The following is a 26837-nucleotide window of genomic DNA, read 5'->3' on the forward strand; positions in this document are numbered from 1 at the left end:
ATTCTAAGCTTCTAGATAACATAGATTATTTCCACTCTGTTTCAGGTAAATGCTTAAAAAACATTGATGAAACTTGACTTTTACAAACGCATTACTGATTTATTGAGTTATCTCCCTGAACCAAGGTCTACCCCCTTAAATTGATCACTAATATTCATTATGTTTTCTGATAGGTCAAATAAACTGCCTACAGGATGATATGAGGAAGAGCGAAAAAGATGTGGAAATAGAAAAGCTACGATCCTATGAATTAGAGGTTAGTGTAAAAAATGGTTTATTAAATAGGTTAAAATACAGGATATAGACATTAAAATACTTTTCCCTATTTTTATGTCCTCATATTCATAAGGAACCAGATTGTTCTAAATAAAACAGAAAAAAACCCAGGAAAAACTTAAGGGAGTTTGCTTCTCAGTTTCAAAATAAATAACTTTTCAAAACACTAGTATATATTGATAAAAGGAACCAAAAAGAGCAAAAAAAATATATAGGTCAATGTGATTGTTTTCTAGATATTAGCCATTGAAATTTTGGCAGGAAAATGTTTCTCCTGACTTTTCATAGCTTTATAATTCAAAAAGTTTAAGATCTCAAAAACTATTAAAAAATAATTAAATTTTATAAGACTTTTACTGATGGCTTACATTATACATGTAAAAAAAACTTTCTTAAGGTGGTACCTAACACTACAGGGAGATAACTCTGTAAAGTCAGTTCAACGTTTTAATTACGTTGTGTTGTAAAAGGAATATTAAGCTTCTCAATGATCAAAATAGGTGTTTGTCAAACTGCTATATAACCAGTGTAATTTTTCTGACAAAACAGTTGGTTAAAACTTTTTGAAATTTTTATATTTTTGTTAAAAGGTAAAAGTAAATACTTTGACAAAATTTTATAAAATTTAACGAGCCACATTAATTTTAGTGAAAGTGTTGGTTACCACCTTAATTGGAAGGGATTTATTTTATTTTGAACTTTTGTATAAAAAAAAAAATTGGAGTTTATTTATGATGTATTACACATTTTAATGTTGTTTGTACCATATGCATCCTTATTGCCTTTGTATATCAAAATGTATAGGGAAAAATCATGTTTTTATGTTTCAGTGAATTGTTTCCCTCCAATTTGACAAAACAATTTGCTTACTGTATATCTTATATTACAGGAAAATCTGTATTCCAATAAACTTTCCAGACAAATGGATTTAAAGGAGATATGGAGAATCGTTCAAAAAGATATAGAGAATGAATGTCAGGATGAAATCAGTGTAGGTGGCTTTATATTACCAATTGATTGTTATTAGTTTGAAATATTTGATATATATTTTGATTAGGGGACTTTCAGTTTTGAATTTCCCTCAGAGTTCAGTGTTTTTGTGATTTTACTTTTTTATGCCCCACCTACGATAGAAGAGGGGCTTTTTGTTTTCTGGTCTGTTCGTCCGTTCATCTGTCAGTCTATTTGTTCGACCGTTCGTCCCGTTTAAGGTTAAAGTTTTTGATCAAGGTTGTTTTTGATGAAGTTGAAGTCCAATCAACTGAAAACTTAGTACACATGTGCCCTATGATATGATCTTTCTAATTTTAATGCCAAATTAGAGTTTTTACCCGAATTTCACTGTCCACTGAACATAGAAAATGATTGTGCAAGTTTAAGGTTAAAGTTTTTGGTTAAGGTAGTTTTTGATAAAGTTGAAGTCCAATCAACTTGAAACTTAGTACACATGTTCCCTATGATATGATCTTTCTTATTTGCAAAAATCATGCCAAATTAGAGTTTTGACCCCAATTTCATGGTCAACTGAACATAGAAAATGATAGTGCAAGTGGGGCATCCATGTACTATTGGACACATTCTTGTTATTCTATTAATTCCATTGGTGGATTCATTGAATTATATTTCTCGCTAACATATATGGACCATAATTTGGTATTCGGGCCTTTGGTTTCTTTTTGTATCCTTTTTATAAGTTCTAAAATTTTAACTTTTATTTTGTGGGTTGTGATGGTGTTAGAATAGTATGAATGGAACAATTGAGTTTTTTGAGAAAAAATTAATACATTTTGATTCACCGTTTACGTGACAGGAAACCAAACAGGAAACCAATCTTTCTTTTCTTTATTTTGCACAATATAATTCAAAAGGCATAAATAAACACCATTACCAGTGTTACTTGCTTCATGTTAATATTTAAAATCTATTTTCAATGTTATATTAAAGTTTTTTTAAACGTGACAGGAAACCATAAGAAACCGAAAGCATTTTTTTAGTTTTATTTTATTGCAAAATCTGCTTAAAATAATCTGAACAGTATACTTTTTCTTAAAATCCATCTTAAATGTAACAGTATTATAAAACTCCTAAATATGTGCTTGTTTTGAAAACAATTAGTACAATTTATTCAGAATTTTCCATATTTTCTTCATTGATACAGGATACCATAATCGTTGTACCTTGATGTTTTGGCCAAAAAAATATATTTATATTTGGTTTTGTAATTCCAGTTATATAAAATTTTATTCCAAATCATTGGCAATGTAAAATTCTTTAAATCCAGTAAAGAAAAAAACTTTTAACTTGGAATTAAAATCTTTGAAATAGGCACCATGTGATATTTGTGACCTGTACACCATCTACATGGTTTCCACATTTTAACCTACTTTAGTGGGCTAAAATCAATAAAGTACTTCCTTTCAAGTCATGCATGGTAAAAGTTTACTTTTCCTTTGACAAGTTTATTGGGTTTCTGATAAGTGTTTGCAGAACATGAATAAAAAAATTAATTAAAAATTGTGACAAAGATACCAACTTTGTACATTCCAAGTGTAACGGTACATTAACATGTATTTTTTATTAAATTATCTTTATTCACCTAAAATATCCAGTAATATTTACTGCTGAAGCTAAATCAATCCAACGAACATCGGCACCATGATAGGAGACGTAATTTCGATTGAATTTTCCAAGGACCCTTTACATCGTTATTGGGAAACGAAGTGTGTTAAAACGTCGGTCAAATCTGAAATCGATTTTGTCAAGTCATTGGCATTTATTTTCACACAAGATCGTATGTAACATTATGCACATAGGAAAAATAATAGACCCCCGGCGCAATCTCTTTGAAAATTGTATTTTCCTTTTTTAAACAAGACGAAACAAGCCTACAGATTATCTTTGCTTACATCCGTTGGAAACAAATACAATGTTTAGACCTAGTATTTCGTATATCCGGCTGTAAGGGCGTGATCACATGTTAGTCACATGTTTCACGTATGACCGGAAATGATTAGAACTTAACGACAAAAACAATTTTAATACATAAATGGACTTCTGTTTCGTGTGAAATGTAACGCATAACGATAACGTCATTTTCTAACTTAATTATTGAGGAAGAACAAAACAAGAATGTAAATCATCTCTGATTTACCTGTTTGAACATCTCGCGAGAGTTCGTATTTGCATATTGTTTCAAAGAATTCTTTTGCAACAAAGCAGATTAAACCATCTAAAATGTGCGTTACGAAATGGGAAACCAAAATAACGACAGTGTTCTTACACCTGCTTCAGAAATACTTATAGTTCTTGGCATTTTCTTCTCACTATTCTTATTGGTCGATGTTCTTTGTTATTTTAAAGCAAAAATTACGAATTTGCCGGTGACGATTATCTATAAATTAGTCAGCGTTATGCACTTCGGACGCGAAAAGTAACGCGAGAAACGACACACAAATACGGTCGTATAATTTTTGAAATTTGTTAATTTCAATTTTTTTTCTAGGGAAGAGTAGCATACACTTGTATGTTGATAAAAATAATGGCATCTTTAGATGTAGTTACAACTTTTCTTACAGTAATTCACATTTTATTACTTTTCTATAGTTATAGGAAACGGAGCCCAATAGCAAATTATGGTCCATATGACTAATTCTTATTTGACTTAAAAATAGTTGGAAAAATTATGTATTCAGAGATTCCATTTAGGTTGATAATTTTGCCAATCCTTTGAAGATGCTGTTCACTTTGAAGATTTCTTTGTTGGCTCTTTTGAATTTAAATTTTATTGAAACAATCATTGTATTTAAACAACAATATTTTAGAATTTGCTTTTGAAACAGTTGATAAACAGTATTGATCTAAGCTAATTCACAGAATAGTTCAAAATCATAAGAATTGGAAATAACTCCAAAATAAATAAAAAGTTTAAAATGGAAAAACTATAGATTGTTAAAAGAGGGTTCAAACAACATTACATACATATTTGTTTATTAAAGTGCAACCTGAATACATACTTAACAGAACAGGGTTTTTTTCAGTGTCATTTTACTTTGCAATATTCAGTTTATATTAAATTACTATTGTAGAAACTATTTGTTTGATTTTCATCAAATCTATTCAATTATATACAGATATTTATCGGCAAGAAATGAAAAAAAAAAAAATCCCCGACATATTATATAGAAATATATGGGTTATTAGAGCACTCATTTCTGGATAGTTTAAAAAAAAAAATTACTGAACAAAATTCTGTATTGTGAAAGGATAACAAAGTTGCATTCTTTATTTTTCAGTTTGAGAACGAGATGAATGATTCAGCAGATACAATCAAGAGGAGGATATTTAATGAAATTCTGGCCCTGAAATCTGACCTTCATCTGACAAAGTCAACATTTGAGCTGGTAATATGAAAGAATAAACAAAAAATCTTTAGTTGGTTTTCTCTATCTCTGTTTATCACACTTCATTTAGATGAAGAGTAATGCATAAAGGGGTTTGGTCAGAACCATGAAACACTGGGTGCAATTTTTCCAGTATAATATGGTTAAAAGATAATTATGGTTAAAAGACAATTCACAAGGCTTTTAACCATCGTCCATCAGAATTGTTATGAAATTTTATTGAGTGTTTCTTAACACTTAAATCATGCCATCTGTTTAACCTGCTTATTCTGGAAAGATGTTTTGTTTTGGGTTCATTCTTTGAAAATTATTGCTTTATCCCTTGGAAGATAACAAAATAAATGACAGTATGTCAAAAAATCATTTTATTTGATCTCAAACAAGATTGGAATGTTGTATTTTTTAGAACAAGTCCAAGAAAAAAGAATCATCTTTACGCAAATGTAGCTGTTTTGGGACCGGTAGTTCTGCAAGCTCTCCACTCGTAGGTAAGAAAGTTATGCAATAACTCCATGTATACATTGATATTGCAGTCATCATTAATATTAAGTTTAAAACCTTCAATATATATATAAGAAGATGTGGTATGAGTGCTAATGAGACAGCTCTCCATCCAACTCACAATTTGTAAAAGAAAAAAACATTTAAAAGGAAAAAACAAAGAAAAAAACATTTAAAAGGAAAAACCAATGGTTTATTCTATATAAGAAACGAGAAACACTTATAAACCACATCTACAAACGACAACTTCTGAACATCAGGTTCCTGACTTAGGACAGGTGCAAACAAATGCAGCAGGTTTAAATGTTTTAATAGGTACCAACCTTCACCCTTACCCTAAATAATGGTGTAACATCACAACATAAAAAGACACACTATACAATATGTCAAAATCTAAATCATCCTTAACCTATAAATCTTATTGCATAGTTCCCTATTAAACTTGATTTAAGGATTTAAATAAGTTTCAAACAAAGTTAACATTTGCCACTGGACATTTAGGAACCAACAATCAATTATTCTTATTCTCCCAAATAGACATACTAAATAACTGAGAACCCCTTACAAAATGCCAACTCATCCATTAAAAAGGAGCCACTATCACAATGTCAGCAATTCAGCATTTTAGAACCCCTCACTATACCAGTATATTGAAATAATTATACCCCACCCAATTTATTGCGTCAGGTATAATGTTTTTGGTCCTTCCATCAGTTTGTCCATCAGTCTTGGTCTTGTCATAGCAATTCCTCTGAAACCACTCAGTAGAATTTCATGAAATTGTGTAAATGATAAGGACATACAACGAAGATGTGCATAACAATCGGAAATTATGATTCAATTGTTTTCCTAGGAGTTGTGCCCCTTTGAACTTAGAATTTTGGCCTAAATATACTACTGCAACAGTTTGTAATCACAACTCCTCTGAAATCACACAACAGAATTTCATGAAACTTTGTCGTTACTGAGGACATAATATGTTAATGTGCATATTTGAACTTAGGAATCTGGTGAGATTTTGTTTGTCCAGTGACAATGTGGGGCGTGGGGTATGTGAGCATGCTCTCAAAGGTTTCTTTAATTTGGAAATCATTGACAATTGTACTAACCTATCTTTCAGAGGCACTAACAATAGATTTTTTCAATGGAAACAGACCATTACCTCAAATATTAACTGATAGCCTTAGTTTAAACAAAGAACAATCTAGTAGAGAGAACTTGAATGACATGAACGATTGTAGCTCAGTAAGCACTGAAAATACTGTTGTTAGGAATCGTCTTCTTTCTCAAAACTCCAGCACTGATGGCATTTTAGAATTTGATTGTCGTTCTGAAAGTGATACAAACATTGATATTAATGAAAACGAGGACAGTTTTGTTTCGTTGGAAGATTCCATGACTTGTAGCTTGAGAAGGCTTAGTTACCAAGCCGCAATTGACGATTCTAAGGAATCGTATAAAACTGATGTTGTGATTGGATCAACAGATTCAGAATCCGCCTTTGATTTGATCGAAAGTAAATCTGATTGTGATGTGGCGGCACAACCACAACGTCGGCTAAGTAGTGGATGTACTATAATGGGGGACGACGTTTATCTTGGTGATAATATCGACACACGCAACAAAGGAGTAGAGGATTATTGTTGGAAAGATAACATGGTGGTTTTCGATGAAGATGTTTCGTACTCAAGTTACAGCTTTTCACACTTGTCCTATCCATTCCAGCCCCTTAGACAGGATGTTTTCAGGTAACTGATATCTACACATATATATGTATGTTTATAGTATAAAGTGTCTTAAATTTGTTGGGGTTTTTTTTGGGGGGGGGGGAGGGGGGAGATGGGAGTTTATAAAATCAACCTGTCAGTCAAAACTAAATTTTGTATCCTTTATTTGATTAAATCAAACTTAGTTAAATAAGTTATGATATGCCACCATTACCAATTGAAGGATTTTGTTCATAGTCAAGTTAATCTAGAATTATACCCCTTTCACCATAGACATTTTTTACGAATATGAGAACCAACCTTATCATCCCAGCTTCTCTTTCATGGTTCATCCTATCAGCATGAAATTTAGTATATTATTAGATCCTTATATGCAGATGTGCATTCTGTCTATTCAGGTTGTTTTTATGAGTAATTCCTAATTAAACTTAGAACTTCAGGCCTGTCTGGCACCAAGCATGCAGTGGTATTGTTGTCTTTTTTCAAAACTACCTCTACCGTTTTTTATTGGGAAAAATGCATATTTTTTAATGAAATTGGGAAATTTGTATATTTTATTCTAAACACATCTTCGATTTTTTGCTGACCTATGCTGTCTTTTTTGTACTGTTTTTTCATGTATATTTTGGTTGTCAGACATTTTCAACCTGAAAGGTACTTTTCGGAGAAGGGAAAGAAACAGAACAAATGATGGTACTTAATGCATTGAAACCCACATGTGTTACAAACACCATGATGATTCTGATCAGAAAACCGGATCTCAAAAGTGCTTTATAATAATAAAATAATAACATGAATACGATATTTACAAAAATTACTTCCAATGCCATCACTGTTTGGGGAAAACGTAAAACTTTTTGGGAGGAATTTTAAGCCATTTTTTTTAGTAATTGGGAATTTTCTCTAGGGGAAAAAGCCGAATTTTGGCTGTAATTTGTGGCAAACAAAATCACTGGCATGTCATCCCAACTTCTTCTGTATAGTCTATCATATATACATATCGCTCATTAAACTGTTTGATACTAATATTGTGGATTCATTTATTTTCATTAGTACCAATTTTCGTGGATTAAAGATAACTTACATGTTTCTGGATATTTGATTTAGTGGTTTTTCCAAAGTCTGCATACAAGCCTATTGAAAATGTGTTATTAGTTGAACATTTGATTTCGTGGTTTGTCTGTACTAAAAAAATCCACAAAAAATTGGTATCCAATGAATAATAATGAACCCACAGTACTCAGATGTGCATGTTAATTACTGTCCAATGAACTTTTAGATTTTTGTCATTTCAACTTAGAAATTTTTTAAATTGTTCTCCACTAAAAGCAACTTCTCCAATAAATGTAAAGGCATAGCTTATTCCCTTTGGTCCCTCCCGTTGTTTGCCCAATTAATGAATTAGTTTTAAGTTGAATGTAAATGTCATTTTGATATACAAATTTGCATTGCTTGTGGGTATGAGGTTTCTGCTACAGTTATGTCCCCTTGTACTTGATCAATGATTTTTTAAGATTTAGTGGTTAAATACAATTTAAGTATTTGAATGCACCTTGGACACATCAAATGCATAAAGTGTTGGTTTGTTGTTGTTTTTGGGGTTTTTGGATGCCCCTGTCACAAGGCAAGGTGGGCATTAAGTGTTACATTTTCTTTAATCTTTCATTGATAAATCTAGAAATTATTTAACCCTTTCCTCAATGGAAATTATTTTTTTGCATACTTGATTTGCATAGGATTTTTCAATCAAATGCTGAAAACATGCTTTAAAGTATTAATGCATTGCAAAAAAAAATAAAAAAATCATCAAATAAATTTAAGTCAGATATTCTTATGAATATCCTTTTCATATATAGATACAAATTTTATTAAGTCTGATGCAGACATTTCATAGTCACAGCGTTACAAATGGGGTACTACACAGACGTCAAAAGGCGTCATTATGGAGGAAAGGGTTGAAGTATGGTATCTGTTGGTCCTCAAACTTTCGTAGTTTTGACTTGAAGTGTTCCTGATGTATATGTATGAAGAAAGTGATAATTTTATATTTTAAGACTTAGACCAACAGCTGACCTTTATATAAATAAAGTGAAAAGCATTTTCAATAAAAGCATGCAATTTTAAATTCTTTAGAAAATTGTTGATTAAATACTTTTTCAATATTACTCAGAGTGCTTCAGATTTTTAGATGACAATAAAGGACTATTACTTATTCCATTGTTTATCTCAAAACTGGAATAACTTTATATATTTGATTGAATTGTAAAGGGTGTCTTTAATTTATCATAATATTTGACTATGTTTTGGAAAATATTATCAAATATGCTTTATATTCTGGAGTGATGAATAAGGACATTTTGTTTTCTTTCTTTCAGAGATGAAGATTCCTACAATGAAGAAGAACCTTCCTCAAAGGTATGTTGTTTTTTTTTATCTGCTTCAGTCCATTTTTTTTATCCTTTTTAACTCGGTTTTCCAAAGAAAAAAGAACAGTTTTTAGATTAATGAAATACAGGGGTGGCTGCCAACAGTTATTTTGTGATAGCTTATGAACCCTTCTACTAATGGTTTTCAAATTTATTATGTTACTATTACTCGATTTATTTCACTTGACTGGGCGGAGTTTATCGGGTTCGCTCATAATAAACCAGTCCATCTATAGAAAGGTGTTTTAGGATAAACTCATTAATGAAGTGTCCAGTCATTCTTTTGTAAATTCCTTTGATGACACTGATAGGTGATTCAAAATCAGTAATAATTATAACGGCAATCATCCTTATCACACACATCTTCAAATAAACTGTCCTTATGCAAATTAAAACCTACGCTCCGCCCAATCAGTTGAAATACCATTGGAAATATTGATGACAAAATGGAGATCAAGTTCTATATTCATGATATTTACCTTTACTGTTCAGGAGTTATGGTCCTTGATATATTGGAAAATGGGACTTAATCTTGCTTCTGTGTTCTCATACTCTACTAGACCAATGCTTCTTAAATACTAATGTGTTCTTACTGCAAAAATTAATGGTCAAGTTTAGTTATGATGATTTTATAGTCATTGGGGTACATACAAAAATACTCATTCAGTTTCCATTAAAACTTAAGGTGGTACCCAACACTTTCACTAAAATTAATTTGGCTCTTTTAATTTTCATAAAATACTTATTTTACTTTGACACTTTAACAAAAATATAAAATTTAAAAAAATTTGAACCAACTGTTTTGTCAGAAATATAACACTGGTTATATAGCAATTTGACAACCACCAATTTTGATCATTGAGAAGCTTAATATTCCTTTTACAACACAACGTACTTAAAACGTTTAGCTGACTTTACAGAGTTATCTCCCTGTAGTGTTAGGTACCACCTTAAAGAAATGATTACTTCATACCATGCTCTCTATGAAAATGAAGAGATGCTGCACCATTGCCAATGAGGCCTTAGACCTTGGATGGTAGATTACTTTATGACCCTAAATGTATATTTGTAGATTATTATTGACAATTTTCAGGCCTCAAATAAAAAATGAGCATGACATTAAAGATTCTTTTCAAAGTGGACCTAATAGATTTTTAATGGCAGCTATTTCAATTTTATTTGCAAAATTTTTATTAACCGCAAATATTTTACAATTTTTAAGCGCATAAATAGCTTCTGATTGCTAGCTAACAAATTTTCTGTGTGTGCACTGGATAGACTACCATTTCTAACTGAGGATAACATTAACTTCAAAATAGGATAGATAGGTTGGCTGGTTGGCAGGTTTTTTCCCACCATGTTTTGAAATTCTTCTACATTGCCTGATTCTTCTTCTTGGAGCCTTTAGTTTATTTTCCTCCTAACTGCCTTGGTATAGATAAAAAAAACTGCAAATCAATTAAAAAGAAAGACAGATTCCTTAAAAGTAAAAAATCCAGTAATGGACATAATATCAAAGTTCTCCCTGATTTAATGGCCCTAGTTATTAAGCTATAATTTGTTAAAAGTCTTTATTTATGTTTCTGAAAAATGTTGATAGGACTTGTAATGGGAATTTTATTTTATAAAAGGAAGAAAAATATTTTCTTACTATAAGGCCAATTAAAATTAATTGATAGATTTTCATCCCCGCCCGCCCCTCTGAAATCTTCCCGCCCCGATTTTTTTTATTTTTGAAAAAATTACGATTTCCGGATTTTGTTCATTTCCGTTACCGGTAACCGTCGATATTTCGTTTCGTGTAAAACTTCCTGTTTTAAAATTTCGGTTTTCGTATTTCTTAGAGTATTCTAACTGGATGATTAAGTCGATATATTCTGCTGATCTATGATGTCAACATCATTTACCGAGAATAAATTAAAAGATTGATTATGAGAAGGGCGTGAAATATTCGCTGTGTCAAAGAACGCAAATCGCCGTACACTATGTCACAAATGACAAATTTTTGCGAGTAAAACACCTTGAATTTATTTTATTTATACAATGACTTTGTGTCAAGAAATTTGGACTGTGAAGGAAACCCAAAAGCGTCAGAATCGTGGAACACATTTGACTGGAATAAAGAAATTGACACAAGCATGAACTTTTTAGATTAATGACCGTATATTGAGTTCAGAAAATCGACAAACATACGCATTTTTAATTTATTAATTTACAGCAAGCTCTTAGAAATAAATTTATCCATGCCTTTCGTTTTTTTGCAACAAAAAAAAACAGCAAACATCCTCTGTCCCAATACCCACGATAGAGTCATTTAACAACTCTGTTCTACATTGTAATTATATTTGCATCTTGCATATTAAAGACCAACCCTATTATTTCAACACTGTTTGAGTTTTCATTTCATTCTGTACTTATCGTACTCGTCACAGTGTTGCATACCAATGAATTTGCTTCATTTTATTCGGACAACAAAACATAGCTTAGAAAGCAAAATAATATTTCATGTAGGTAGTCCAACTGAAGAGAGCATTTCCTCACATTTCTGCTGTTTACTATAAAATAGGTTTCTAAAGCGGCAATTACATGTAGAACAGTGGTGGCCAATCAGAGATATATACTTGAATACGAATTTGAAAAAGCGGCACCAGCATATGGAGTAAATGTGTCTCAATATTAATACGTTACTCTAGAGCTAGCTCAAAGTACATGTACGCTGATTTTGTTGAACGAAGAATACTGCTTTCTCAAAAGTTGCTAAGACAGGGCTATGAATCATCAAATTAAGATCATTACTCAATTGTATAGTTGCCATCATGAGCTGATTGGCCATTATGACAAAAGTGTGTCAGAAATCATATCTCAGTGATATTCTTCCTCAGTCATAACAACCTTCCATCATTACCGAACTGAACAAAAAAATAACATGACGGGTGCCGTATACGGTACAGGAAATACTTAAACCTTTCCGGAGCACCTGATTTCATTCCTGGTTTTTAGTGGAGTTTGTGTTGTTTCCTACTTATTATTTGTAACTGATGGTGCAAATGTCTTTTGGTTTTATGAGTCTTTGGTTACTCCTTGGTTTTGATTGTTATTGTCTTATACACGATATCTAATGGATGTATTTACATGATATAAGCTTATTATTACACTTGCATATATGATCGAATAACACGTGACAAGAAGGTTTCATATGAAATTAAATTTAAAAGATAAAATCCTCCCACCCGCCCCATTTTTTACAAAAATTTGGATGAAAATCTACTAATTAATTTTAGTTGGCCTAAGATCATATATATTGAAGTAAGACATTGACCTCATAAGGAAGAAGTTAATTATTAATGAATTTGATTTAAACTGCATTGAAAATTATGCAAATTAAAAAATGCAAAATGATTGTGATTGATAAAAGTAATATATATTCAAGAAAAAAATGGTTGTGATTAATAAAAGGAATTTATATTCAAGAAAAACATGGTTGTGATTAATAAAAGGAATATATATTCAAGAAAAAAATGATTTTTTTAATTTTTTTTTTAATCGTGTTTCTTATGATCATGATGATAAGTGATTTTCTTTATTTTTTTGTATTTTTATTGTATGTTTTGTTTGTTAACAGTTAAGATAATTCAATTTTAATATGAAATAAGAAAGAATATTTTGTGATTGGAAACAAATTTGTTATGAATAAACTTTTATTTGATATTTATGAAGTAAATAAGCAGCCAAAATATGTAGGGGCAATGGGACCTCTTGTTTGTAGGTTTGTTAATGTGATGAAAAGGAAAACAATAACAATTGTGATTTCCTTTTTATTTAATTGCCACATGCTAGTTTGTATATTTGCCAATAATAACAGTAATATTAACTCCTTCAAGTTACACTTATGACATTTTGTAAATACATGTATATTACCTAACTGTTGTAATTTCCTCATATTATAGAAATTAAAGATGGTCACATTTGTTATCTTAAGAAAATCAAAATTAAATTTGCAATTTCAAGTTGTGAAGTGTATAAAACTCTTAGCCTATAGCAAGAATTGTAAAGCAAATTATATGTCAGACTTAAACTTATAAAATCTGCTCTGAGCAAAATTGTGGAGAAAATACATGTAATTTATTCAATAGTGTAGGTAATTTCTCTTGTCGATCTGTTTTAAAAAGTGAATCAGCCACAAAAATTGTAAAGGATAAATGAAGTACCTCTTATTTCATCTGCACCCTTTGATGTTAGATACTTTAGAAGTTCAAGTTGTTTATTGGGAATATATTTATTGTGTGATAAATTTATGACTGATCCTTTTCTTGTAGCAGTCGGTTGATAGTATCTCCTATAGTAAAGAGGAGGAGGAGGTTAGGGTACCAGATACTGTGATAAGGGAACCAGATCTGTGTATTGAAAATCAAGGTAAGTTAGCTTTATTTGTTTCTACTAATTAAATGTGATATGATTTTATTAGTTTGATTGATTTGTTGATAGTGGTACTAAACGTCAATGGATAAGTTAGTATTGATAGTGGTACTAAACGTCAGTGGATAAGTTAGTATTGAAAGTGGTACTAAACGTCAGTGGATAAATAAGTATTGAAAGGCCTAGCACACTGTAGTGAATATTTCTCTAGATATTATGAGAATAATGGAATCCTAGAAAGTCATTTAAACTATTGTACTACAGTTGAAATGCTGATTGAAAAAAGGGTGAATAAATTGTGAATGCGAAAATCGTAGCATGGTACCTATAGTTGTACACCATATCAAAGGAAGAATTAAGTATTGAACTGTCCTGCACACTGTAGGGTATATTTCTCCAGATACAGTGCATGAGAATGTAGATGGAATCCTGGAAAGGCATTTGGCATCTACTGCAGATGCACTGCTAATTGAGGGGAGAGAAAAAGGGGGGGGGTAAAATTCAAAAGGAGAAAATACTAGGATGTTATAGTTGTACAAAATGTCAGGTATGAAAGTTCCTGCACACCGTCATGCATATTTCACCAGATATAATGTTTGTGCAATCCTGGAAAGACATTTTGAATGTTCTACAGATGCACTGCTGATTAGGAGGAAAATAAATAGATTGTGAAATTTTTGTTTTCAATCAATCAATATTATATCTTTTTTCTTATAGAATTTCTAAAATCTCCATTTAAAGGTGTTGAAACAACTCATGTCAAATTTGAATGATTGACACATTTTGTAATCTTTAAAATATTAAATAACTTTAAAGTGTAAAATCAATTACCCATGTTTATGTAATAGGAGGAAGTAAAGAGGAAACCATATTTATTATCTTAAGCCTCAGGCATATAACTGAGATTTACCTCTTACAGGTTTGTGGACCATAATATCTACATTTATTTCATTTAAATACTTAAGGTCAAAACCTGAAATGACCCTAAATTAGCCATAATTATCATAAGCAGTGTTGGTTTGCCTAACCATCTTACCATACTTCTGTACTAACTTTATATATTTAGTCAGAGACGAGGATGTTTACATTATAAATAAATAGATATGATTAATCTATTAATAATTTATAGTCATCTTGTCAAAATTACTTGTCATTGAAATCAATATTTGATAATTAATAGTAAAGTAATTAAATTAAAATTTCATTTTGATAAGGCCTGAAAATAACAATGTTGAACTCTCTAGGTCAATTTTTGAAGGGAATACAGAAATCACCCTGTAGGTGTCTGTCTGTCTGTTTTTCTGTTTTTGCTTTGTAAAGGAAACTCCTAACATGATAGATGTGTATTGGTGAAACTTTACACAGATGTTAAACACTTTAATAGTATCTGAGGATGTGCCTATAATTTCAGACTAGCAAGTTAAAAGTGAGATAGTAGAAATTGCTTTGAGCTATCTTTTTGAGAGATTTATCATAGTTCTGGTTTCTTCAAGTATTAAATCATTCCTCTATTCAAGGCAAATATTTCAAATTTAATTTTACACATAATATTAGATAGCAAATCCCCCAAAAAATAGAATGCACCTCCAATCCTAATTAAAGGAAAAAGTAACACTGACAATATTGTTTGTAATTGGGCCAAATAAAAAAATATGTTGGTTCCAGTTACATCTGAAAAAAAGTTAGGGAAGGTAGGTAGGGATTTTTTATTTTTTATTTTATGTTTTTTTTTTTTACATTGAGTCTATGGGAGAGAAACATTCTGACTTTAACAGTGCTTAATGAAAAATGACAATAAAATCTGTAGGATAGGCTATTTCTAAGCCGAAAAAGTAGGGACGGTAGGGTTACTGGAACCACACATATATTTTTATTTGGCCTTATATTGTACTGGGATATTTTGTGATTATCACCTTGGTTTGAACTGGTATTCGGCTTTACTTACATGTATGCCAAGTCTTCATTTGTAAAACACATGCATCTAATTAGTGAAAGCAATTACATTTGTATTTTGATATCAGGAAGGGATATTACATGTGCTTTATTGTCAACAGAAGTGTCTTTATAATCTATTCTTGAGGGACTATTATCTAGAAAACTTTGATCAGGAGAATATTTAGGTAAATGCAATTATTCTTACAGTTGTACTTGTTTAGTCCAGCAAATAACGTTTCAAGGTCAGTAATGAGCTATGACTAGGAATTTTGCAGAAAGGCCCTAATAACTAGTTACTGTTTTTTTTTATTGTGAATTCAATGATTTAAGACTTAATATTTATTGATTGATTGATTGATTGTGTTTAATGCCACTTTCAGCGCACTTTGCTGTCTCATGACACCCTAATTTATTGGTAAAGGAAGCCCACCTTTTTCAACAAAATTAGCTAGTCGACCAAAATGTTGAGGGTATCATCATGTCAAAGAGGGGTTCAGATTAACAACCTCAGTGTTAATAGGCTAGTGTCTCATTGTTGATAGCCAAAATAAAATACTTCTATCTTTTTGCAAAAAAGATATTAAAGTGTTGTATAGTACGTATCAGTCATACCATGAGATATAACGGCTTTTAAAAATCTAATTATTTTAATCACATGTAGTTGAAAGATTTAAACAGTAAGTAGTGAGAAAATTGAATGTATATATACATGATTGTATGTATAAATCAAGATGTAGACTTTTGTATATATATCTTGATCCAAAGCAAACAAAAGTTTGGAATTTAAAATGTAAATTGCATTCTTTTAGAATTATACCTATCAATTACATGGAACAATTTTCAAATTTGATCATAAGCCCTGCAGTTGTATAAGTGAGGGATTAGTGTTCAAGGTGAAAGTATTTTAGTTACAAATTTCATACTTGAATTTAAAGCAATTCTCTGCAGCAGGTAGGCTCATTTAGAAGATAATGAGATTTAAATTTGAGATTAAAGTTTATCTATGCATTGATCCTTATTGTGAAACATGTTGATTAGGTTTAAAAGTTTTTGTGAACAAACAAAATATTCAGACAATTACACACAAGTTGGTATATTTAAAGTAATATTGGATTTGAAACATGTTAAATTCCACTTTACCAATGCCATTATCAACGAATGTTATCTTCGCTTTGCCAATGCCAAAAACAATAAGATTGGAACATTTTTAATCAGGAAACTTCTATAATGTTCCATCTTTTTTTTCCATAAGATTTTTCTCCCAAAATTGATATAATTTAACCCTTAAATTTCAAAAAAAACTTTTTTACCTATACAGAATAGTTTATACAGTCAAATTTGACAAAAGCTGGATATGTACTGCATGTACCTAGTTCTAGGATAAATACATGATACTTCAACAGTTAAAATTGACTAAAGCTGGATATGTACTGCATGTACCATGTGTACCTAGTTCTATGATAAATACATGATACTTATACAGTTAAAATTGACTAAAGCTGGATATGTACTGCATGTACCTAGTTCTAGGATAAATACATGATACTTATACAGTTAAAATTGACTAAAGCTGGATATGTACTGCATGTACCTAGTTCTAGGATAAATACATGATACTTATACATTTAAAATTGACTAAAGCTGGATATGAACTGCATGTACCTAGTTCTAGGATAAATACATGATACGATTAATGACACCATGGTGTAAGAAATGATTAGTTTTATTGCTTGAGGTTGTCAATGTTTTTTTTTATACTTGTCAGTTATAAGTGTTATACATATGTCTTGACACATTAAGAAAAATAGAATTTAGAATTGAGATGGGGAATGTGTCAAAGAGAGAACAACCCAACATAAGAGCAGAAAACACCCCAAGGCCACCACTGGGTCTTCAACATAACTTAGATAATCCCTTACCTATGGGGGCTACAGCTGGACGCTAAACAAAAATTTGTACTAGTTCAGCGAAAACTGTTTTGTTTGAATTTATAGTGTATTGTATGTTGCCAAACTGATTCATTATCAACTTTTTTACTGCTGGACTATTCAGTAAAAGGACAAGGTTTGCTTATGACTAATAAAAAACAACCTTGAATTTCATTTTTATAATAAAAAAGATAAAGAAGTCATGCTTTGGTTCATGAGGTATATATTGCTTAATATTGCATTCAGATTCTTGACATTTTTGATTCTTTACTTTAGCTAAATATTCTAAGAGTAGAGTAGTGAAATATTTACTAAGTTTTTCAATATATTTTTAATAATTTTCCAAAATGAACCAGAGAGAGAGAGAGGTAGAGAGAGACCACATTTCTATCATTATCTTGATAATTCAAACACAGACATATCAATTAGATATCAAATAAATTTTCCATACATCTTGCAGATGGGTAATGATAATGATACCTATATTACATTTTGATTTATTTCCTATATCATTAAAAGAATCCAAGTGCAGAACCCTGATAGAAGAGAAGAATTTTTATTATGCATAAGAATGTATAGTTCTTTAGTCTACAAGGTTGAATCAATTTTTGGTCACTGAAAATAAATCAAATTAAATATTTAGCTTGCCTGCATTGAAGGGTCAGTGTTGCATATGGCCATCATTTTGCTTTCTTTTGTCTTTGGTAAACTTATTTATATTCTTTTCCTTTGAAGTTGTTACATACTTTTCCTGTAGTGTTTATTTTTCATTTTCTAAACTGAAGTAAAAGAGGCCAGCACTGGTTTCAAAAATTAGTCCACAAGCCCAATATGTCAAACACTATTGCTGTTTACTACTATAACGGTATTTCAATCTGTTAATGTAGCATGCTTTTTTTCAATTTTTATGTTCTGGTCCTTTTTTCTGAATTATGTTTTGCCAACCAACCAAGATGGATACCATTACTATGGGCCTATTTTTATGTCCCACCTAGGCATTATGTTTTGACCATGATTTCACAGTCCATTGAACATAGAAAATGATAGTGTGAGTTGGGCATCTGAGTACTATGGACACATTATTGTTTCTTTATTCAGTACACAATATAAACATAAGTTTGAATTTGATTTCTTATCAAAATTATGCTCTGATACATTGTTCACACTTGTGCTAGATTCAAAGAGAACATCTGAAATCTGAGGTTTGTTTGGATTTACCATTAAATAAAAACTGAATCCAGGTTTGCCTTCACAAGTGGATCTGTAAGGTGTATATTGGCCGTTTCAGAATCCTAAGGACTATGGGGTAATTTCATTGTTCATACCCCAATATGAAAATAACGTCACATCATTGGATGAATTTCCATTGTCTAGGACATATTTAACCAATCACAACGTTTTGGTGTACACTTTTGAAAGTATTACCCAGAATTCTTAGATTCTGAAAAGGCGAATTGTGAGTCTAGAATACTTTCTTCATACATTCATGCATGTACATGAGTTTATGAAGCATTAAAACGGAAACGGTATAGGCCTTCACACTGTTCTACTTTGGATAAGAACATTAATTTGTGTAGATAGGTATTACTCTTTGGTACGGTTGTTGTCTCTTTGACATATTCCCCATTTCCATTCTCAATTTTAACTACAAATATTCTAGAATCAAATTCCTATGTTAATTGAAATTGGATGTCAAACCATTTACATCAAGTGGTTTGTCTCCGATTAAAAAATGAGCTTTCACTTTGGAATTATATGTGATTGGAAACTGATATTGTCCGCTTTTAAATCAGATTTCAAATCCTATTTGTTGTCGTCGTGTGAACAAGGTATTAATATCCAATATGGCCAACTTACTTGACGCATGACAATAATGCAGTGTTTTTTTTTCTTTTTTTAGTGACTTATGGTAAATAGCACCTAAAAAATAACCACATTATAGTATTTACAAGATCATTTAGTTATACTTTATATAAAAAAAAAATTGACAAATTTGACTTGAACAATAGCTTGGTATGCAGAATTTGTCAAAACCAAAAATTAGTATCCACAAGATTATGATTTGTCTTCAATCCATGAACTTGAGTCATCAGTATATATATTATGAAATTAAGAAAAATTTACAGTGAACAATTTTTTTCGAGTTTTTTTTTCTTTCAATTTCATGATACATTTATAAGTATGACTGAAATTCAGAAATCATTGTTAATTTTGATCTTTTATCTTTTTAGAATCAGTAAAGGAAAGAAATGTCCTGAAGCTTTCATTATTTTGCCCTTGCATGCTGAGAAGTTTGCAATCTCCTTATGTTTATAGTATAGGAATCGATTGTTTCTAAATTATTTTTCTCTGGTGATTTATTTTGTAGATACTAGTAGTAATGACTCTGGCTTGTCATTGACCTCAGCTCTAACTAACAAACTTGAAAAGCTGGTGAGTAGTTGATGCTCATATATTGTACTTGTATACGGAGTTAAAAAAAATTTAAGAAACAATTGTTGTATTTAAAATTTGTATTTCTATTTTTGGGAAATTAATTTGAATATTTATTAGTCATGAAAAAACAACAAAAACGAATTTTTGTCATAAATTCTGTTCTCATCTACATTGTTGGAGAGTGTCCTTGTTAAATATGTACATAGACCAAGGTGAGCTACACAGGTTCTTAAAGACCTTTAGAGCCTGTAGTTTAAATTATGATATTATAAATCAGTATTTTTTAACCTTTTTTTTATCTGTTAATCTCGGTTATGTAACAAATTAGCATTGGTTCTCTCATTATGAAATGGTCAAATAGTTTGCAGATAGAGGGAGGAGGGGGTACAAATTACCTGTATTTTATCATTAAAATTGTGAAAAGTTTTCCTAGAAAAATCACAGACCTTAAACCAAACAATGTAAATTATGTCTTTATTTTTTCAATTGTTGGTCTGCTGTCTCTATGCACATTTGGAGGCCTTGTTGGCCGAGTGGTTTAAGTAGTTACTTCTGTAATCACTAGCCAGTCAAAGCTGATATGAGTTCAAGCCACACTCATGTGAGTGCACTCGACACCAATCTTAATTGACTAGGATTGTCAGTTTTCCTATTGAAGATTGGTAGTTTTCTCGGGCTCCGACTTCCTACATCATAAAATAGCCCAAAAGTGGTAGTGGTGATAAAAACATATAAAATCAAATCAAATCAAATAGATGCACATTTCCTTTAATCAAAAATGTAATCAAAAATGTAATCAAAAATGTAAACACATGTTGCATATCATTAAGAAATCAAGGTTATTACTAGCAATGATAGTATCATTTAAACATCATTTATACATCTGCATGTGACTATTGAAAACATCATTAACCATTATCTAGTAAGACATCACTGCTTTACACATTAAATGCCTTGTTTACATTAGGTAGAAACTGTTTGTTAAAGTTCTGGCAAACGTACCATGCTAAACCACAGACATCAGTCTTCAGTTATCAGATTTTTGATACTTCTGATGTTTCATACTTGCCAGTTTCTTTAAAGATTGAGGATCGTACTGAAATATTAAAAAAAAAAATGAAACAATAGCTTCACACTACAAAATTGGATTGAAGGAGTGTTGAATTAAATGTATACAGACCCATATTGATTGCATACTGCTGGAGTCAGGTCCATTAAAAGAGAGCTTTTGGTTTATTTAAAGAAAAAAAAATTTGCTTCAAATTTGCAAATGCTTGTAGACCAGACATATTATGGTTTAATCTATTGGTCTTTCCAAATGTCTTACAATTGCATGTATTATGATTTGAAGAAAATGTATGGAATATTAAAATTGGTGTAAAATAGCTCCTTTTGGTTTTTGTCAAGGGCCATAACTGAATTCAGACTTATTTGGCCTGAATTAAAATATTGTTTGTTTGCCCTTTTCCGATCCTATTTTTTGAAACAATAGTTTGCAACCAAGACATTGATTACAGATTATTTACTTAATACAGGCTTAGTTTAGTCTCCAGTTTTATTAATTGATAATTTTAGAATATTTTTTTCTGACATCAGATATCAATTTGTGTAATAATGGTGGCTTTGACATAAATATTGATATGAAAATGTACTTTTGAATAATATCATTTCTGCAGGCTAAATTCATGTAACAACATATAAAAGTACTAAGGGTATTGAATGAGCCGACAAATCTTTATTCAATTCTATGTAACTCTATGGCATAAAGATTATGTACTCTGACTTAGAATATTAAGTATCTTTGAACTGAAAGAACTTTTTCTTCATCCTGGTTTAATGGCAATAATATGATGTAATTACTTAAGATCCATCAGAGTTTTATTGCAGTGAATGTTTCTCCATTTCAGGTTTTATCTAGACACAGGAATTTAGAAAGATTTTTCATTGTCTGTTTTGTAATAATGTTTTTTAATGGTTTTACAGACTTTAGAAGAGCCAGTAGAAAAGGAGGAGTGTGAGGTGGATGGGTTATCTCCCCTTGAGGGAATGAAATGGAAAATACAGAAATGAAAGTCACAAGTTCACAGTTGTCTCTAATTCGACAGGTAGGGTTACTTTTTTCTTCAATATGTTGATTCAATTACTTTTTAGGTATCATTTGTTCTTTTTAGCTCACCTGGCCCGAAGGGCTAAGTGAGCTTTTCTCATCACTTGGCGTCCTTCCAACCAACCAAGATAGCTGCCATAGAACATAGGGGTAAAATACAGTTTTTGGCTTTTAACTCAAAAACCAAAGCATTTAGAGCAAATCTGACAAGGGTAAAATTGTTTATCAGGTCAAAATCTATCTGCCCTGAAATTTTCAGGTGAATCGGACAACCTGTTGTTAGGTTGCTGCCCATGAATTGGTAATTTTAAGGAAATTTTGCTGTTTTTGGTTATTATCTTGAATATTATTATAGATAGAGATAAACTGTAAACAGCAATAATGTTCAGCAAAGTAAGATTTACAAATAAGTTCACATGACCAAAATGGTCAGTTGACCCCTATATGAGTTATTGCCCTTTATAGTCAATTTTTAACCATTTTTCGTAAATCTTTGTAATCTTTTACAAAAATCTTCTCCTCTGAAACTAAATTTAACTGAATTTAATCCAATGGGTTGCTGCCCCTGAATTGGAAATTTGTTGGCTCATTCAATACCCTTAGTACTTTTATATGTTGTTACATATTAATCTGTATAAAGCAATAATGTTCAGCAAAGTAAGATCCACAAATAAGTCAACATGACCAAAAAGGTCAGTTGACCCCTCATTATAAATTGAGATAATTGTAAGAAGCAAGAATGTTCAGTTAAGTAAGATCTACAAACACATCACCATCACTAAAACACAATTTTGTCATGAATCCATCTGTGTCCTTTGTTTAATATGCACATAGACCAAGGTGAGCGACACAGGCTCTTAAAGAGCCTCTAGTTTTATTTTTTTCAAGAAATTTTGTTTTTTTTATGTATACCTGATTTCATGGTTTACAAAAATTCTGCCTACAAGCCTTAAGGAAATTAATGTTATGGTGAAAATTTTTTGAATTTGTTGGTCTCCTGTTCCAACAAAATCCATGAAAATAGTACCCCACGTACTTGTAGGTGTCAATTCTCCAGAGAAGGAAAGGATTATCTCGGTATTTTTTTTCAGAAGAAAATGTTTAGTATGCTGACATAGAGAAATCTTTTCCTTTGCAGCCTTCACACATAAGTTACGAGTCCATAAGCCAGAAGCTTGATTTGTTAAAATTTTTATTTGAATTCTGTTGGTCTGAATTTTACAACCCCAAAAGCAATTTTACAAGCCATGGCTGTACCTAGGACTTTGTGGTAAAGCATGAAGTCTGCCTTGAAGGGGAATACATATTTATTTCTCCCTTTTTTGTTTTAAAATTATAAATACTGGTAATTTGTTCAATAGAAATCGTGTTAGAAAAATTAACATCAAGGAACTGGTGGCACAGAATGGTTTTTTGAACCAACAATTGTATTATTATATTCTTTAACACTTTCCTTACTGATTTTTTTTTACCGTGACGTTGTGTGACCTGATCAAATTTCAGGACGTTGTTTACCAGGCCTGAATTAATTTGACGTGTGACTGAAGAAAAAGTGACGTTTTGTAAAAAACGTTTGTATCTTTGTTGTTTCTCATCAAATCGGGTTCAAACTCGATAGTTTTACACTTAAGTATGAAAGGATCGTTGCAATACAAACAAATTTACATGACAATACATACTTTGACATGTTTTAACCTTTTGTTGGAGGAAAATGACGTTTTATTTGAGAAATCATTTTTTTTTTTTGTGACCGGTTTATGATTATTCCTTCCATCTTCTAAATTAACACTGCAAACGGTAATTAACACCTATCGAGTGTTCCTTTATCAAAGTTTTATGGAAAAAATAACTCCAGAGTCAAAATTCTAGCTCAATGGTGTGAATAAACACGAATGAAAATGGTATGTCAAATTCTCCGGCGGCCATTTTTTACCTGTACAGTATGCAATCAGATGACTCTGAACAAGTTGGAGTTGTCTTTCTTGGTCCAATGTTTTCTTTGTATTTTTGCATTGATTTAGATATAAACTGACTATTGGGATCTTTTGTGGATTTATTAAAATTTTGTGGAGATATCAAATACTATTTTTTCTGGTACAATCATGAATTCTTTTCCAGATTCATATGTGCTTTTTTAAATGAATGTGCATGCATATATATTTTTCTGGTTTTGTTTTGTATCATGGAAATATTATTCCAATGTATTCTGATCTGACACACCAATATACATGTATGAATATTTAACACTTCAATATCTTGATAAACTAAGTGAGACTCTTTAAAAACAATAATGAACTTACTATGATTTATTTAAATAATTATCTGTGTCAGTTTCTATGAGATGCTAGAATTTCCAGTCTTTGGTTGTGTATTGTTCAATGATGAAAATAATTAAATGTTCTTTAAAATTTGGAATATTGTTGATCAAAAATTAATAAATGAAACTGTCAACTGTAACAACAATTATAAATTATGAATATCCTTTCAACAAACAATGAAAATCCTCTCAACAAATGATGAATATCTTTTCAGCAAATTATGTATTTTCCTTCAACTTCATGTGTAACAAAGTAACTGTCAATAAGAAGTGTAATTTCTGACTGAGTGGTAGACTAAAGCAATTGTGGCATGCAAAGGTGTTTGCTACATTCTACGCAACCATATTTTGTCTGACGCCTTTTTTCCTGAGTATCATTAGCTACCCTATGCCAGCATACATGACACCATGTCTTGTTACCCAAATCTGCTGGTAAATGTCTGTGTGTTAGTCTGACTTCTACAGGTAGGTTAGATGGCCTCCCCCTACGGTTGTCCCTTGTGGTATACCCTGCAATGAGTTGAGTTGCAACTGATTTAGAAAAATCCAAATAGGTCATTGATGTAGTTTGCTGGTGATTTGGTGACATTTGTAACAGACGGTAAGCATTAAACTTAATAATTTCCAGCATCTTGAAGAACACTCTCTTTGGCCATTTATTTGTTTTGTGACAGAAGAAATAGTACTGTATGTACTGGTCACAACGGTCGACACCGCCCATGTGGCTGGTGTAATCTGCAACCATCTTTGGACATTGGAGTTGCTGCCTTTGGAATTGTCCTTCTTGTTGAACAATTCTACTCACTTCCGTCAAGCTGTTGTCATGGATGGTAGATATCACAGAAACATTTTTCTTGTCTTTCCATACTGTAGCTGAAAATTGCCCCCTTTTGCCTAAATTGACTGTCTCCTCTCTGTGTAATACCAACAGGCTTCTTTGTCATTAAATCCTGTGGTAAGCCTCTTCTGTTTTGACGGACTGTTCCACAGGCTCCAGTGTCAAGATTTTCAAATAAATTGGGTGAACAATTCAGGACTGGAAAAAGTAGTTATCCATGTAAACATGGTAACCTTGTCTGGATAAATTGGCACCTTCAAGACAGGAAATACGACAGTGCTAGCCAACCCTACATGGGTTCGATCTGTTTTGCCCTGGTAGATTTTACAAAATGACATATACCCAGTGTCAGACTCTGCCAACGCCCAGAGCTTAATTCCCCATTTTGTTGGTTTTGCAGGCATGTATTGTTTCAACGCAACCCTTCCCTTGTATGGTATCATACACTCATCTATTGATACATTTCTTTTAGGTATATATTGATCCCTCATTTGTTGGTTAAGGGCGTCCATAAAGTATCTGACTTTGTAAGTACTGTCGTAGTTAGGCTCCCCTCTTTGTGGAACTCGCTGGTGAGGATCAGTAAAGTGTAGATATCTCATAATTTGCATGAACCTGTCACGTGCCAAAACTGTGGCAAAATATGGGGTTTCCAGACAATCTTTAGACCAGTAGGATTTTAAATCTGGCTTTACATCAATACCCATTAGGAAAGTTAAACCAATAAAAGCCTTCATCTCGGGCAAGGAGGGACAAGACCAAGCTGACTTGTGTAGGTCAGGATTCAAATCTTTTTGCAACTTTGCATAGCCATCACTTTTCTCAATTATCTGTTGTAAAAGGTGGTCAGATAAGAACAGTTGGAAAAAGTCAATTATATCCTTCTCTGGGCCTAATATATTTTGTGGACCAGTAGTATTTCTAGGTTGGAACAGATGGGGGAGACCTCTTTCATAAATATCAAACTCTTGGTGCCATCCATCATTGTTGGGTGCATCACCGGCATTATTTATGTCAACAAGTTGTGGTTCATCATTATTGTCATCAGACAGTTCACTTTCAATATCACTTATCAGAAAATCATCACCAATGCCGTTTTGGGCTAATTGCACTTGATATCTTTGGCATGCAAGTTCGATTTCACCCGCCGAAAACCCCTCAAACTCGTCCTCTGAAGTGTCGGACATTTTTTGTATTTTCAAAATGTTACAGACGACATTTTACTATATTTACTACGATTTTGGCGTCTTGACACCGAGCAAGTGGAGAGGAAAGTGATTGGATAGTTTTATTTAGATTTTCCATAAAAGGAGTGCGACCTTTTGCACTCGTGGGAAAATGGAATAGCCGCGCCCACGGAAGTCCAATTATTACTTGACTTTTATTCTCCGTGAAGTTTTGAAAAGCATTTTTCGTTATTCTAATCATTATATAAATCAAATTAATAATGAAATTATATTTGACTTTCCTTCCAAATAACATTTTCTTGACCTAAAAGGTCACATGTTCGCATCACATGTCTTGTACAAA

At 31.6% G+C, this 26837-nt stretch overlaps 2 protein-coding genes across 3 annotated transcripts; one reads left to right on the forward strand and one right to left on the reverse strand.

Moving 5' to 3' along the window:
- The first annotated feature begins 159 nt into the window (after positions 1-159).
- Positions 160-22142, forward strand: LOC139505518 (uncharacterized). Of its 2 annotated transcripts, none has more exons than XM_071295064.1 (9): positions 160-256; positions 1166-1267; positions 4569-4676; positions 5083-5164; positions 6298-6925; positions 9280-9319; positions 13647-13743; positions 19978-20042; positions 22029-22142. In XM_071295064.1, the coding sequence occupies exons 1-9, from the start codon at positions 200-202 to the stop codon at positions 22113-22115; spliced, it is 1266 nt and encodes a 421-aa protein (XP_071151165.1). In that variant the 5' UTR covers positions 160-199; the 3' UTR covers positions 22116-22142. The 2 variants fall into 2 exon arrangements, with proteins under 2 accessions (XP_071151165.1, XP_071151166.1); XM_071295065.1 differs by having other exon boundaries at positions 13650-13743.
- A 2622-nt stretch (positions 22143-24764) lies between these two features.
- Positions 24765-26494, reverse strand: LOC139505519 (piggyBac transposable element-derived protein 4-like). Its single transcript, XM_071295066.1, has 2 exons — positions 25650-26494; positions 24765-25383 (listed from the first exon to the last, which is right to left on the reverse strand). Exons 1-2 carry the CDS (start codon positions 26492-26494, stop codon positions 24765-24767), a joined length of 1464 nt encoding a protein of 487 aa, XP_071151167.1.
- Between the last annotated feature and the right edge of the window lie 343 nt (positions 26495-26837).

The sequence above is a fragment of the Mytilus edulis genome, unplaced genomic scaffold, assembly GCF_963676685.1.
Source record: "Mytilus edulis unplaced genomic scaffold, xbMytEdul2.2 SCAFFOLD_691, whole genome shotgun sequence".
In the NCBI taxonomy this organism is placed as follows: domain Eukaryota; kingdom Metazoa; phylum Mollusca; class Bivalvia; order Mytilida; family Mytilidae; genus Mytilus; species Mytilus edulis.